This window comes from Corylus avellana, chromosome 7, assembly GCF_965113065.1.
Source record: "Corylus avellana chromosome 7, dhCorAvel1.hap1.2, whole genome shotgun sequence".
NCBI classification, from domain to species: Eukaryota; Viridiplantae; Streptophyta; class Magnoliopsida; order Fagales; family Betulaceae; genus Corylus; species Corylus avellana.
In genome coordinates, this window is record NC_142496.1 from 25,352,158 (window position 1) to 25,367,192 (window position 15,035).

The 15,035-nt window shown below is 34.2% G+C and overlaps 1 protein-coding gene across 2 annotated transcripts; it reads right to left on the minus strand.

The window, feature by feature from the left end:
* Window positions 1–462: 462 nt before the first annotated feature.
* On the minus strand, window positions 463–6,341 carry FBP (Inositol monophosphatase family protein). 2 transcript variants are annotated; one of them, XM_059598445.2, is made up of 12 exons: window positions 5,883–6,336; window positions 5,142–5,189; window positions 4,874–4,948; window positions 4,732–4,793; window positions 4,552–4,618; window positions 4,303–4,416; window positions 4,087–4,173; window positions 3,460–3,530; window positions 3,307–3,372; window positions 1,652–1,738; window positions 1,444–1,519; window positions 463–919 (listed from the first exon to the last, which is right to left on the minus strand). In XM_059598445.2, exons 1-12 carry the CDS (start codon window positions 6,039–6,041, stop codon window positions 809–811), a joined length of 1,023 nt encoding a protein of 340 aa, XP_059454428.2. In that variant the 5' UTR covers window positions 6,042–6,336; the 3' UTR covers window positions 463–808. The 2 variants fall into 2 exon arrangements, with proteins under 2 accessions (XP_059454428.2, XP_059454430.2); XM_059598447.2 differs by lacking the exon at window positions 1,652–1,738 and having other exon boundaries at window positions 5,883–6,341.
* Between the last annotated feature and the right edge of the window lie 8,694 nt (window positions 6,342–15,035).

A 15,035-nucleotide genomic window follows, 5' to 3' on the forward strand; every position in this document is an offset into this window, starting at 1 on the left:
TATGTTGTTCATGCATGGTTCAACGTTGATATCAAATTTGCACTCTATATTGTATCACTTTTTTTTTAGTGACTATATATTGTATCATGATATGACATCCGAGTCCGGGTAGATCACATTAGTCGCTTAGTGATGTAAAGCTTGCCATTTGGTTTGCTCAAATGTCCCCATAAAGATATACAGACAGTTTTTCTTTTTTTCTTTTTTGGTTCGTTTTTCAAATCTGTCAAGTTCCTATGTGAGAAAAAGTAGTTGTCAAGGCAAAAAGTTGGATTAGTTGTGGCACAGCGTAAGGATTAAGATTGCAGTCGAAGTGAGCTCCATTTCGAGCTGAGTTTGAGCCCATACCAATCTGAGTTTGAGCCCATACCAATCTTTCACAAGCTGAGTCTGTAACTCTGTAAGGCCAAATTTGGCTTGGCTCATTACAACCTTATTCAATGTTATCAAGCTCGTGGAACGACGAAGAGAGAATTCTATTGCATGATATTATAGAATAATGCCACACGCAAATACTAGTCTCCATGTTGATTAGGCCTTCTTGACTCTTGAAGAGCCAATTCGATGGGATCCATTCTATAGTTGGACAAACAAACATATTATTGTAATTATCATCCATCAAGGAGGGCATGCTTTTGCAGGCTTCAATTTATGAACTTGACCTTATTTATCCATCAATAGACTGTAGAATATCATTACAAAGAAACCTCAAAAAGAGTAAATCTTTTGAATGGATGACTGAAATTTTGGTAACTGCAGACAATGCTGACGCTATGTAATTGGCAAAACAGAAACGAGAATTATGACTTTATTCCTTGCCTTCAGCAGCATAGAGAGCTTTAATTTCCTCAACATCATCATAGCTACCAAGGAATATTGGAGATCGCTCATGAATGTTCTTTGGAACCAATTCCAGCGCCTGCAAAGATAATCAGTTTCAATCAGTTCCTTATCCCCAAAAGCAGCTTCAATGGATTTTCTCGAAGTTCATTGTTCTAGATGGTCGGGACTTGGACTAGATAGTGAATGGTTTGAGGCATTTAAAAAGAACAAATAACTTGGTTCATTTTGGCTCATATTTGAATTCAAAAAATCAACTTAAATACTATTTTTTGGTTTAAAGAAGTTTACAAAAGAAATAAGATATTGGGTACACAATCAGTGATTGGTCCAATTTTCTGCTTTATTGAACACACCCGTGTTAGTCTTTCAGTGATCCCATCCCAAGATGGTTTAGTTATTGTCTGTGCATAAGATTATTTCAGACACTATACATTGTTTGGAAACTTTTGTTTCAGAACTTGGTAATCTATAGTAGTTTGTAATTAGTTGATACAAATGCATTATTTTTGTAGGTGAAGAAATTTTGGCGAAAACAAAGGTTTTGTACCATAAATCTTAAGTCAGGTCAAGTTCAATCAAGAAAATTCATCAAGTCAATACCCGTTGCTTGCCGGTGAAAGCCTGACCTCCTGCTCTTTCCATCAAGAATGACATTGGGAAGACTTCATAGAGAACACTGTCCATGTAAATCAAGTAACTCATCTTAATTCAATCCCCACCACAGATTTATGACTTAAAGCTATAAGATCTAACACCAAGCTTCAAGTGCTTTATAATGAAACCACTGCTCTAACTGTACGTAACATACCGCAGTTTCCCATTGGGGCTCTTCTTGTCAGCGGGATACAAAAAGATACCACCATAGAGTAATGTGCGGTGGACATCAGCTACCATGCTGTCAATCATTATAATATGAGAAACTACAATAATCTTTCTGAAAAAAGATGAAGACAGGTCGTAAACCAAACACGAAGATCAACATATACGATAAACTAAATTCTTTTTTGGTCCGTGAGTATTTTAATTGACTGTGAATTTTGCGTACAAAAGTGTCATAAACACAAAGCTAATAAAGCCAAGGGATTAATCTAAGGAACACTGTATGATGTTGCTTCAGGATATGCTATTCAAGAAAATGTATGAGCATTAATTGCTGTTGCTGGCATTTTTCTAGTCAACGAATTTTGACAAAATTTTAAATACGTCATGCATTATATTTTGATACTTTTTGAACATTTGTGTTGATTCCAAAAATAAAATAAAATTTTGGAGTTCACGTGAGACTTATATGACCTAACCTGAACTTGTTGGGATGAAGTCAAAGCCCAGCTCTAGTTACTCTATTTTTCTACTGCAAGGTGATTTAGTAAAGAGAGTTCAGAATGCGCAGCAGGGTGGATTTAATTGTTTGTCACACACATCATTAAGACTTATGTTCTCGATTGTAATTAATGGCCCAAATCGACAACACCCATCTTCACAAAAGGTGACACCTTCATTTAACAGCAGATTGTGGCTACCTATACTGCATTTCTCATTTGTGTTTTGATAATTTCTGAAAAGAAAAATGATCAAATAATAGTTAAAGGCCCAAGTTGATAGGGCCTATCTTCACAGAAGGTGACGCCTTTCATTTAAAGCGGATTGTAGCTATCGATACTGCAAGTATCATTTGTAATTTGATGCTTTCAGGCAAGAAAAAATGATCAAATAATAATGTAACCACAAGAATAGAACGAATTAGGGAAAATTACCTCACAAGTTTCCAACTTTAAAAAATTAATGATAAACTTTGAATGCACACACATAGTACATGTTGGCCAAAGCTTCAATAGCTGAGCATGGCAAGAAAACTCTAAAGAAGCCACCTCTTGATTTTTTATTTTTTTATTTTTAAATATTATTTTAATTCTTATAGTTTCTTTCGGTTTCTGGTCAGTAGAAACAACAGTTCAATACCTGTGCAGAAAATATCACTGTTAATCAACCTCTGCCTATAAAGAATAGATTCCATTTTTGTCTTTTGATTAGGACTATCAATCAATGGTGGCAATAACTAATAAGTAATGAAATAAGGAAGGCTAAAGTCCTCCCAAATGTGATATGACATTTAAAATTACCATTGAATTTGAGATGATTATCATTGAATTTTGATCTATTGGTGATTTTAAATGACACATCACATTTGGGAGGACTTTAGGAAGATTCTAGTCTTCCTTAGAGTCCTCCCAAATGTGACATGGCATTTCACCAATGAATTTGAGATGATTATCATTGAATTTTGATCTATTAGTGATTTTAAATGACACATCACATTTGGGAGGACTCTAGGAAGATTCTAGTCCTCCTTATATCATTACTCATAACTAATAGTAAATTAATTGTCACAACCCGGCAACCAAATATCAGAAAACAATTCCAATGACTGGCAATATTTAGTAGCTAGGTTCAGAACCATGATACCTTCCAATGTATCTTAGTGACTTTGATGATGAACCATCTGTGGGGAACTTGCACTTTTCAACATACCTAAGTCCCCCCACCCAAAAAGAAAAGAGAGGTCAAAAAATGACAAAAAAACCAGTAGAAAAACAAGAGAGATTGAATTTGACATACTTGGCTGTTGGACCATCCCAGTTCTTAGCATTTCCTTCATTTACTGAATATATCTTTCCTTTCTTTGGAATCTGCGCAGAAAGACATATGACAAACTAGTTCTAGTTACTAAAAAAAAAACCAGAGATGTTATATATGTCAGTATGTGTCCCTCATAACATATATGTGAACTGATATATCAATCACTCTTCCATTTAAAGAAAAGAGCACATGCATGATCACCCCAAAGCCATTTACGTCATTATACCATCTGTAGACATTTAAAATAAGCACACTGTAAATTATATAGAGACGCTTTGTAATATTTTGTGAAGCAAATATTAAATGGCATCAGGGTTGTTAAATAATGCAGAAGCATGTCAAGCTGCCTGAAAAGGATGTCTAAACTTCCTCTTTCATGCAACTTATTACAATAAGAAAATCATTTCAGTTTAATACACTTAATTGGAAACTAAATGAAAAAGAACAGAAATCTGAATTTCAATGATTTAACTGATTCCCTAAAATGCGAAAAAAGAAAGAAAAAGCTTCCACATTAAATATTGAGATGGGAACATCAATTGTAACATTTATGGAGAACAGCAAGATTTATGAGATGTATCTAATACTCAAATAACAAATCTATACCTTGATGTCTGGGTGAGTTAAAATGAACTCGCCAAGAGATGGATCAAGCGTGAAGCCATTAACACCAACTCCAGTGCTTAACACGAACTGCAGAATCATTATGTTCCCAAGTGAAAAGAATGACATAACAAATTTTTAGTGTAGAATTAACATAGCTGCAAAAATCATTGTGTTCCCAAGTGAAAAGAATGGCAACGGGTTCAACTCAATTTGTACCGTGCAAGAGCTCCCATACATGCAATAGCCAGCTGCCACCATATTCTCCCCAGGTTGCAACACATCATCTAGAGTTGGTTCATTGCTATGTTTCACCATATAAATCCCAAAGATCTAGATGAAAGAGAAGACATTCAATAAGTTAATGCAATTTCAAGTTATTATGGATCAACAATTATTTCACATAGAAAACAGCAGATTAATTCATCATTACAATCACTAAATATGTCTGGGGATGAGGGGTCATACCGTTCCAATTGAAACTCCACAGTCAATGTTGGAGGATCCATCTAACGGATCAAACACAACAACATACCTGCATTATTAGAAAGTATTTAAGATAAAAATTTACATATAACTCTTATATCTAAGAACCCAACAATTTAAACAAAATATAAACTCCCAACAGCAGAGGGCAAACAGAAAAACCTTCCACGCTGAGAAGGCTCCACAAATGTTGCCTCTTCATCCTCTTCTGATACAAGGATGCACTGGAAGAAAATCCAAACTCTCAGAAAAGAATCAGAATGAGTTCAGTTAAATAAGCATCAACAATCTTCAAGTGACTCACAGTTCGGCCACTGCTTATCAGAGCCTTGACAAAAACATCATTTGAAAGCACATCTAGTTTCTTTTGCTCCTCACCCTGGAGTCATAAGAGCACAAAAACCTCATGGAAAAAGAAAATGATAATCTCTAAAGAACATATAACAATGAAAAAACAGGGAATAGTATAAATGCCAATAAAACGAAACCTTTTTTTTTTTTTTTAATAAGTAACCAACAAAATTGAACATAAAAAAACCACACAAGGGTTTTAAAATCAATATATTACTAGCCTGAACATTGGTCTCTCCAGCAAGTCCAATGAGTTTGGCAAGACCCGCCTGCACGCATGTAAAAAAAAAAAATAAGAATCAAATGTGAAGGCCAATCTGAACTTCAAAACTCCCTACCCTTGTAATAATTTTACAATCTAAGATATATATATATATATATATATATATATATATATATATATATATATATATATACACGCTAGCATTTTCTGCAGAAAGAAAGTGAGCTAAATACGTAAATATAGATCACTCTAGAAGAGCAACAAAATGAACAAAATAAAATAAAAATCCACCAAATTTATCTTCATTTCTATGCCAAGTGCATAAGTTTTCAGAATATAGTCCACACACACCATAAGATTTCCATCAATTGCAAACTGTCAATGAGTAGGTCAACTTCACATCTATAAACGCAAAAATCTATGCCTGATTCTTTATTTCTCAAAGTGGCAATATAAACCAAAATAAAAAATAAAAAGCAGTATTTATATCTGGCTTCCAATCAGACTAATGAACAAATTTTTTTTTTTAAAAAAAAGAAGAATATGGAGCGTGATAGTCACGCTACAACAAGTACTCTTTGACTGTCGTTGGTGCTCGCTTATATTTGCCCATCCGACGTGAGACTTAACTTTCACAACTTAATTCATTTATCACGAGAGGAGAAAAGAAAGCAACAATTAGGATTTTCCAAATGGCGCATTGAAGGAGATTCTTATAGCATGAGGAATTGTGAATTACCTTGTTGACGGCCGTGCAGACGAACTTGCAGCCGAGCACAATGTGACTGAGCAAGATGGTGAAGTCGCCGCGCGACTCCGGGTGCTTCGATTGCTCGTTCAGCACGAACCGAGTTATGGTCATCAGGTCCGTCCGGTGAGCATCCGCAGCGTGATCCATCTCCGATCAACACGATTCTGCCCTTTCTTTGATTCTCTGCGGTTGGTGCTCGGTTCGAGGGAGAGGATAAAGAACTGGGAAGGGGGGATGGGCCTATCTGGAGGCGACCGAGGTTTCGCACGACACGTGGCGGGCGTGGAGTGAGCGAGTGAGCGAGTGGTCGTCACCGCCGAGTGCAGATAACGCCTTTTCGTCCGCTTCCTTTTCGTTATTCCGCTTCACTGTTTCTATCCGATTCGGCGGTTACCAGTTTCTTGTCAATATCTCTCTCTTTCTTTTTGTCTCTCTCTTCTTATGTCTCCGTTAGTTTGAAGAGGACGAGATGGCGAAGTTGCGAACTGCGAGGAAATTTACCAAACAGGGCCTATAAATTTTCGATTATTTACAACGCGCGTTTTGGTGGGAGGTCCCTGTATTTTGAGCTATTTGTATTTAGGCCTATATAACCTTTCTTCGTATGCCTCCCATTTGTGTTTTATGTCTTACGTTATTTAAGCTTTTGCATTGTTGCTGTTCTGTTTCACCAAAACCCAAAGAGATTGGGTGGAGTTGTTATAAATAGTTAGAAAAAAGAAAAAGAAAAAAAAAAAAAAAAAAGACCAAGATGAAAATTAGAAGATTGTGGAGTTTGGTAGAGTATATTTGACTGACCTTAAAGTCAGAGATTTGATGAGGATTACATTATTTTTGATGAAAGGTTAGATTAGCCTAACTTTAGGAATATAATGATGACTTGATGAAATTGAATTAAGGGATTTGATTAAAATTATATTTTATGTAATAGAGCCTTTTGTATTGTAAGCTCGTTAAGAAATAAAAACATAATGTAACCTTAATTAGGATTTTATGTTGTAAAATTAGGTCATAGATCCAACCACGTAAAATTTTTGTCCTAATTTTCTTTATTTCGCTTTAATTTAATTTAAGGATTAATAACTTTTTTGATACTTAGGTTTTGAGGTTTTTTAATTTCTCCCCAAAGTTTTAAAACGTGACAAAACTAGTATACCTCAGATTTTGGAAAAGATCGAATCACCACCTCTAGTTTGAAAAATTTTATGGGGGGTGGCCGGCCACTCCAGTTTGACCTTAGGGGTGACTGAGCCACCCTCAAGACCAGTTTAAGGGTGGCCAAGCCACCTCCAAGGGCCATGGGGTGCTTTCGGCCACCCCTTTTTTACGGTTGTTTGCGAAGACAATGGAATTTGTAGAAAGAAATGGCAAAATTAATGCACTAGATTTAAGAGGTGGAGGAGAGAAAATAGAAGGAATCTCTAAAAGGATAAGACACTTTTTGTTCATACATTATTGATATGAATAGTGACGGAAAGAAGATGACAAATACCATAATTTTTGACAGTTATGAAGATTGGAGTTTTCTTGTGCAAAAATATGTGGATGAAAGTAATCTATATATGGGGATCGATGTTATATCAATTGGAAAGAAAAGCTATGTTTTATGTATGGAAAAATCCCATCATGGAGTTGAAAGGTTTTTCAAATAATTCCTATTTAAATTTATTTGATATAACATCCAAAGTAATTTGATTAATGGTTGGTCGTTGTACAAGACATCCATAGCAAGTGAAGATAGTTTTACAACTGAGTTTGTAGAGTAATTAAGTAAGAAAAGAATAACAGAAAACATTTTCATATGCTGAAACATCAATCATATAAAGATAAATTTGTCATCTACATGTGCTTAAACATTTTATTTTATTTTATTTAAAATTACTACTAACAATATTACCAAGCTCAAGAGATGACTAGTAGAGTAAACCAAACCCGGGTCAAGTGCTTGGTTATCATTATCGTTGAAGCTTGGGGCTTTCCGGCCACACGCCACGGTCAGTTAAACATATTTTACATGATATTGGCTTCAATCAATTGATATATATATATATATATGATCCTGTTACTTATATCATTTCTACGACCTATCGTCATTTTTGGGAGGTTTACCCCACTAGTCCCTCATATTTTTTTAGGAATGTTAGGTATTCTCTAAGAAAACACTAAGAGAATACTTATCATGTCCCTATTTTTTTTTTTGAAAATAATATCCACATAGGATCAAGGAACCGTAACATTCATTTTGAGGAAATGTAGCTACAATGATTCTAAGTCTGTTTGACAAATCATTTTTGCCCTTTTTTTATTGTTCACACAACTTTTTTTTGTTTTGTTTTTTTCCCCCAAAAAAATTAACATAAAAACACTATCATTTTTTTTTTCATTTTTTATATTACATAATTTACTTTTTATTACTATTCAAATAGAAAAATTACTACAAAACAAGATTTTTTTTTTTTCTTCACTTTTAAATACAAAAAATTCAAAACTTTATACCACATCAATCCATGTCAGTTACAGACTCACAGTATCTAAGGCAAAATAATTTGTCAAACAGACCCTCTATTCCTTAAAGTGTAAAGTAAAGTTATATATTTGAGGGATCATGATCCTATATAAGTATATTTGCAAGGTCTCTTGAGAATTTTCTCCATACGATTTTGAGGGAGGAAAATATAGCTGGTGATTACATTCCTCAAGTGCAGGCTCACTAATGACCTTTGTGCATTTAAAGTCAATGGCTCGTCCAACATTCAATGGATCGTATTGAAGTTAATGACTTTTGTTCACCATGAAGTCAATTTCTTATCCAACACTCAAGGGATCATATTAAAGTTGATGACTTTTGTGCACGAGAAAGTCAATGGCTCATCCAATACTCAAGGGATCATATTAAAGTTAATGACTTTTATTCACGATAAAGTCAATGGCTCGTCGAACATTCTTCAAAGCTATTGTTCTGATTGATTTTAAAGACTCTGATGTCGCCGGAGGTGTGTGGGAGTTTGGTGATGAATAGTAGGCATTGACTAAGAATAAATAAAAAAGTCAATTGGATTTATTTGATTTTGAATTAAAGATAAAGTGTTTTTATCTTTATTATATTTGATATTTTTACCTGACGTGTCAAATTTCTATTGAATGCGGTAAAATTAAGTTTTACACCACATTTTGATAGAATGAATTCTCGTTCTCAAGGGGTAGCTCAATCGGCTGTGAACCATGCCTTATGAAATAGAGGTCATTAGTTTGAATCTTTATTCCCTCTTCCCTTATATGGACATATAAAAATAAAAAAATAAAAAATAGAGGTGACTCTCATTTGTTTATTATTAATTTATTAGTCATAGGATGGTAAATGAGGATATAACTCATATTTTACCAAAATCAGAACTTTTCCAAGAATACATATTATTTTATACTTTTTTTTCTTTTTTAAAAAATTAAAAAATATTTTATTATTTAATTATAGTGGGATACGTGACATTTTGTAGAGCATTAGATCCAAATAAACAGTCCAGATGGACAATTGAAGAATTTCCAATCAACCCCTCAATTGAAAGGGATCCGGATCCATGCCGCCTGCATGCATGTGAGCTTATTATGAGACACAGAACATCATAATTTGGAGTAGCTAGGGATGATACACCTTACCTAAAATTAGGTCGTGGATGAAACGGGGGCTCCTGGCACTCCTCGGCAACACATCTTTTGAATTAATTAAACCAACCACCACCATGAGGTTTGATACTCTTCACAACACATATTGCCTTACAAATCCATAGCTGTATTTTTGGGTAATTAGCATCATACGGAGGTGGAAGAAGGGGAGGAAGAGAGTAGGGCGAAGGTGCAGAGGAATGGAGAGGAATATAATTAGGAGGGTCGACTCGGGCTGCAACTCGGGCTCTTGTAGTTGCAAGCAAAATCATTATTAAACTGATTATCATCGTCTTCATCACCATAAGTGTCTTTATACCACATGCATCCATGGCTCCTCGATCTCTTGTTACTTATTGCCTTATTGGGGTGATAGGGAGCATAAATCGATCATTTATAGGCCTTCGCCTAGTGCTCAATGGACTCAACAAATGGTTCACCTTGCTCCTTGTGTTTCATGATGATTTGATCAACAATTATTATAGAATAAACCTCCTGTGCGGTCCGGCTGCAAAAGGTGTATTTTGCAGCAACCAATACAACAGTTGCACCTAAGCTAGATGCAATTAATAAAATAGAAACCAAAACATTGAAACAAAAACTCTTAATAGACCCATTTGTTAAATAGCTACACCTTCCTATTTGTTGCTGCCCCTGCCCAACGCTGCCGCCACTACCCCACGCCAAATCGCTACCGCCACCACTGCCTAACACCAAATCGTTTTGTTTGTTGGCTTGTTCCTACCAGCAAGTATGATGATAGATAGAAACAAATTGTGCACCATTTTAATTGATTGGTTTGGTTTGATGGGTAAGGATTTTTGGGTGTGCTTTTGAAATAGAAGATGTCAAGAGTATGAAAACAGAGGAGGAAAAATGCAAAAATGCAGTTGCTAACAGAAGATACTCAGTCATATTCATTGGCTTTGGAGTGTGGCTATTTTGCTGTTTTGCTATAATTTGCCTAATGAGTGTGGCTGTTTTGCTATAATTTGGCTTTGGAGTTTGCCTAATGAGTGTGGCTTTAATTTGGCTTGAATTCCATTTTAATCTGTTGGCTTAGTTAAATTATAAGGCTTGTGCATCAAATTGTACTGCTTGGACAAAAATCCAAATGTAATCATGACCAAACCATAATCAATTTCAACTGAATCAAGACTCAGTCATATTCATTCAAACAATTCGGCTCATCTGTACAAAACTTTTCTTAACAAAATTCACAATGGCTAACATATGGCTACAACTCAAATTAACTCAAAAAAATGGCTAATACATATGACAATCCCTTTGAAACTCAAAAATTGGCTGGTCCCAGTTGGTCACTGACCAGAAAAAACCAGACAAACCAGTCTTGCTGGGCGTTCAGCCAGACCAGAAAAAAACTAGAAAAAAACACAACCCCAATTAGCCAAAACAAAACCCAAACACCAAATCAAGAGAGACCAAACAAAATCAACGAATAACATTTATGCTGCCGCCTAGAACGCCAACCCAGAACGTTGCTGCCGCCCAACCGATACCCAGAACGCTACTGGGCATTCGCCAGACCCACGGCGCCTTGGGTTTGGCGAGACCCCATCGTGTGCGCCGGAACCCATTCTATACATGGAAAAATCGACGAAACCCATTCATGTGCGCTGGAAATTCGAAAACCACGAACGAAAACTCCAGAGAGGGAGAGACGTTTTTTTTTTTGAAAGAGATGTTAAGATGAAAAAGGTTGGAATGGTGTTTTAGAAAGAGATGTTCAGAGAGGGAGAGACGTTCAGATGAAAGAGATGGTGTTTCAGAGAGAAGAGGAAGAGAACAAGAAGAGTATTTTCGATTTATTAAAGAGACAGAAGAATTTATTAGATGTTTCAGTTATATTGTGTATTTGTGCAATAAGGTGACGTGTCAATCAACCATTGGGTGCTGCAAAAGGTTAGAATTGCGGATCGACCGCATAGTAGGGTCTCTCATTATTATATTATATTATATTATATTATATTATATTAAACTTCCTGGCTTTTTATAAAACTAACTTTTCACTATTTAGATAGAGTAATGACTTCTCGTAATGCTTATAGGGTGATTGTTTGTAATTCGGTGACTTCAACTTAGGGGTGTATTTGTCTGCATCTGTTATTCACAACTATTTGTTATTTGTTATCTACTATTCGCACATGCAGATGTAAATGCGGTTAGCAAAAATTACTATTCGCGTATTTGGGTGCGCATAACAGTTTTAAAGTATAATCGCATCCACATACCATTTACATTTAACAAATTCACGAAAACGATGTCGTGTGGGTGTTTAATAACAAAATGGTGTTGTTTTGGATCAAGTATAGGATATGTTTACATTGTTTTTAAGTGTAACATGAAATCAATATATTTTTAAGACATTAGGGCTTCAAAAAAAAAAAAAAAAAAAATTTAAAACAAGCCAGAAACACTAAAAATGGTTCAAATTATTTTTGAAAGTGTTTAAAATAGGGCCTAATGAAGACCCAAAGAAGGCAAAAAAAAAAAAAAACTAAAATAGGCACAAAAAGCTCATTACTAGTCATTCTTAATACGCGGATAGCGAATATTAAGGGTGTTAACTGGGTCCCGGCTGGTTCCTGGTTATTGGCCAAAACCGGGAATTGGAACAGAGGTACCCCGATTATTGGTTTTGGGAAACCATAACCAGGTAACCGGTTCTCAGTTAACCAGCTGGTTCTGGTTTGTACCCGGCTATCCAGACTGGGTAACCGGTTTTTTAAAAAATTTGTATTTTGGGCTTATTTTAGGTATTAGGTCTAAAATAAGCCCATTTTTTTGCACACAATTGGCCCATTTTTTAAAAAAGCTATTAGTCTTTTTGTTCCACTAAATTGGGCTTTGTTGTGATTGTTCCAAATAAAAAAATAAAAAATAAAAACCTCAAAAGCCCAAAAATCCAAAAATCCTAAAAAATCAATGTTTTTGCATATATGGGCCTTAAAAATAAAAATCCAATTTTTTAAAATACCCTAAAAATCATTTTAAAAGCTTACCTAATAGGCTAATACATAATATATGTAAACAAGCTAACAACAAAAAGAAATATCTCCTCACAACTACAAATCTAAAGAAAACAATAAAAACAAGTATTTAAACAAAGCAACAATCACAATAAATACCCTCTTACTACAACAATTCAAACCCTCCCACCCCCCCCCCCCCCCTTCAAAAAATAATAATAATAATAATAATAATAATAATAAAAACAAGTATTTAAATAAACTACCAACCAAAAGAAATACCCCCTTACAGTAAAAATAGTTCATAAACATATTACAAACACAAGGAAACCTAAACTAAAAACTAAACTAAACACTAAAAAGTAAAAATAAAAGCAAAAAATATATATTAATATATATAAAATATTAAATTATAATATTACATATATATAACCGGGTGCCAAAAAAGGAAACCAAAACCGAGGTCCCTGGTTTTTGGTTTTTTTCCAACTGGAACCGGATCCTGGTTTCGGTCCCGGTTTCTCGGTATTTTTTGACATCCCTAGCGAATAATGACCGCATTTAATAACTTCAATAACCAAGAAGAGATGGTTAGTAAAAACATTATGTGGCTACGGATATTCCAAATAACCACATTCGCATCTGCATATACACCCTTAATTCAACTTATGGTATATAACATTATATTTCGATAATGCAATTCTCACAATGAATTAGAGAAACATGTCATAATATTATTGGTGTTGACGTTGTATTCTAACAATTTCCGTTAAAACTTTGGACGAAAATTGGGTGCAATGACCTCTATATTTGTTAATTTTGCTTATTACAAGAAGTTTTCGATCACTTTTTATATCAAATGGAGTTATTTCAAATCGGTAAAACCTCAAGATTGATCTTACTTTTTCCCATTTATTAAAAGAAGATCATCTAAGATGGAGTGATAAATCAAATTAAAAGGCTATTAACCCTTACAATAAAGAAGTTATTTAAATTCCTTCCTTTGGGGCTAGACTTTTTTTCTTGAGCTCCTTTAGGTCAAGACTTAATAATCTCTCATATCGGTGTAATGAAATAGATCACACTACATTTATGTGGCCCAAAAAGCCAAAACATTCTTTAAGTACTATCAACTTATAGGTCAAGCTATATAAATGAATGTCACAACAATTCAATGGGGGTGGGGCCACTACATTTTTTTTTTTTTTTTTTGAGTTTGGGGCCATTACAACTTGGAATAAGATCCTTTCTAGTAAAAAATGGATTGGAGAATATTCAATTCATGGCTAAGATTTATTCTTAAAAATTCTAAAGCCACAAATGACAAATATGACACATTTCCACTAACTAAAAATAATAATAAAATATTATTTTAAATTTAAATAAAAATAAAAAACAAAATAATAAAATATCAATGGGTGGCTAGCCACTCCTTAATATTTTATTATTTTATTATTTATTTTTATTTAAATTTAAAATAATATTTTATTATTTTTTTTAGTTAATGGACAGATGTCCTATTTGTTGCTTTAAGATTTCTAAGAATAAATCCTAACCATAAATTGAATATTCTTCAGTCCATTTTTGACTGGAGAGGATCCTATTCCCTACAACTTGGGGGAGGCATAGTTTTTAAACATTTTTATCTCATGTTGTATAACTATGGATGCATTTAATGTGGCCAATATCTGTTTTTTCAGATATGGTTCATTTGCATGGCAATACCTCACAGGCTCAAACCATCACCTGATCATTTCATGACCCAAAATTTGATGAGCCATTTTTGGAGGACCTTATGGAGATTGAATAGAACTGAGTAATTATGCTGAATTTGCATTCAATTGATCTCAAAATCAAACCATTTAGTGCAACCCATTTGAGATTGTCTATGGTCAAAATTCATATAGTGTTCTAGAGACCTGGATCCCATTCCAAATCAAAGTAAAGTAAACAAGAGAGTTGAGGGGATGATTGATTACATCTAGTCCATCCATGAAGAAGTGAGGGAAAGGATTGAAGATGGCAAATATTCATTGTTATGGACATTATTGGACAAACTTCCTTACTTGAAACTCTAACCTATGTAAAAGTTGAACTAAAATGCCAATGCCACTGTTCACAATCTTTCAATTTAGACCTCTACCAAGGCAATCTTCAGTTCTAGCTATCACTGTCACTTCAAAAAAAAAAAATTGGTACATATTGAAAATTTTATTTTGTAATTTGTCTCAAAAGAAAGTAATGCTAAAAGTAAAAAAAGAAACAAATGCAACTAGAAGAGAAAGAATGGGATGCAACTATTAATAGAAGTTGGAAGAATAGGAAGGAGATGCAAAACATATATAATGAGTTAGAATATTAATTAGAATATAAGAAAAAGTAATACTATAAACTATATTTTTATTTCATAACTATTCCATAAGGTTGATGTGGCATTTTCAACCAACCATTTATTTATTTTTTATTTTTTAATAATTACATTAACATTGTG

Coding starts and splice junctions, on each gene's coding strand:
- FBP (XM_059598445.2), bottom strand. CDS start 6,041: ATGGATCACGCTGCGGATGCTCACCGGACGGACCTGATGACCATAACT. Junction 4,619..4,731: donor GAGCCTTCTCAGCGTGGAAG/GTTTTTCTGTTT, acceptor CTAATAATGCAG/GTATGTTGTTGTGTTTGATC. Junction 3,531..4,086: donor TAACTCACCCAGACATCAAG/GTATAGATTTGT, acceptor CTTTCTGCGCAG/ATTCCAAAGAAAGGAAAGAT.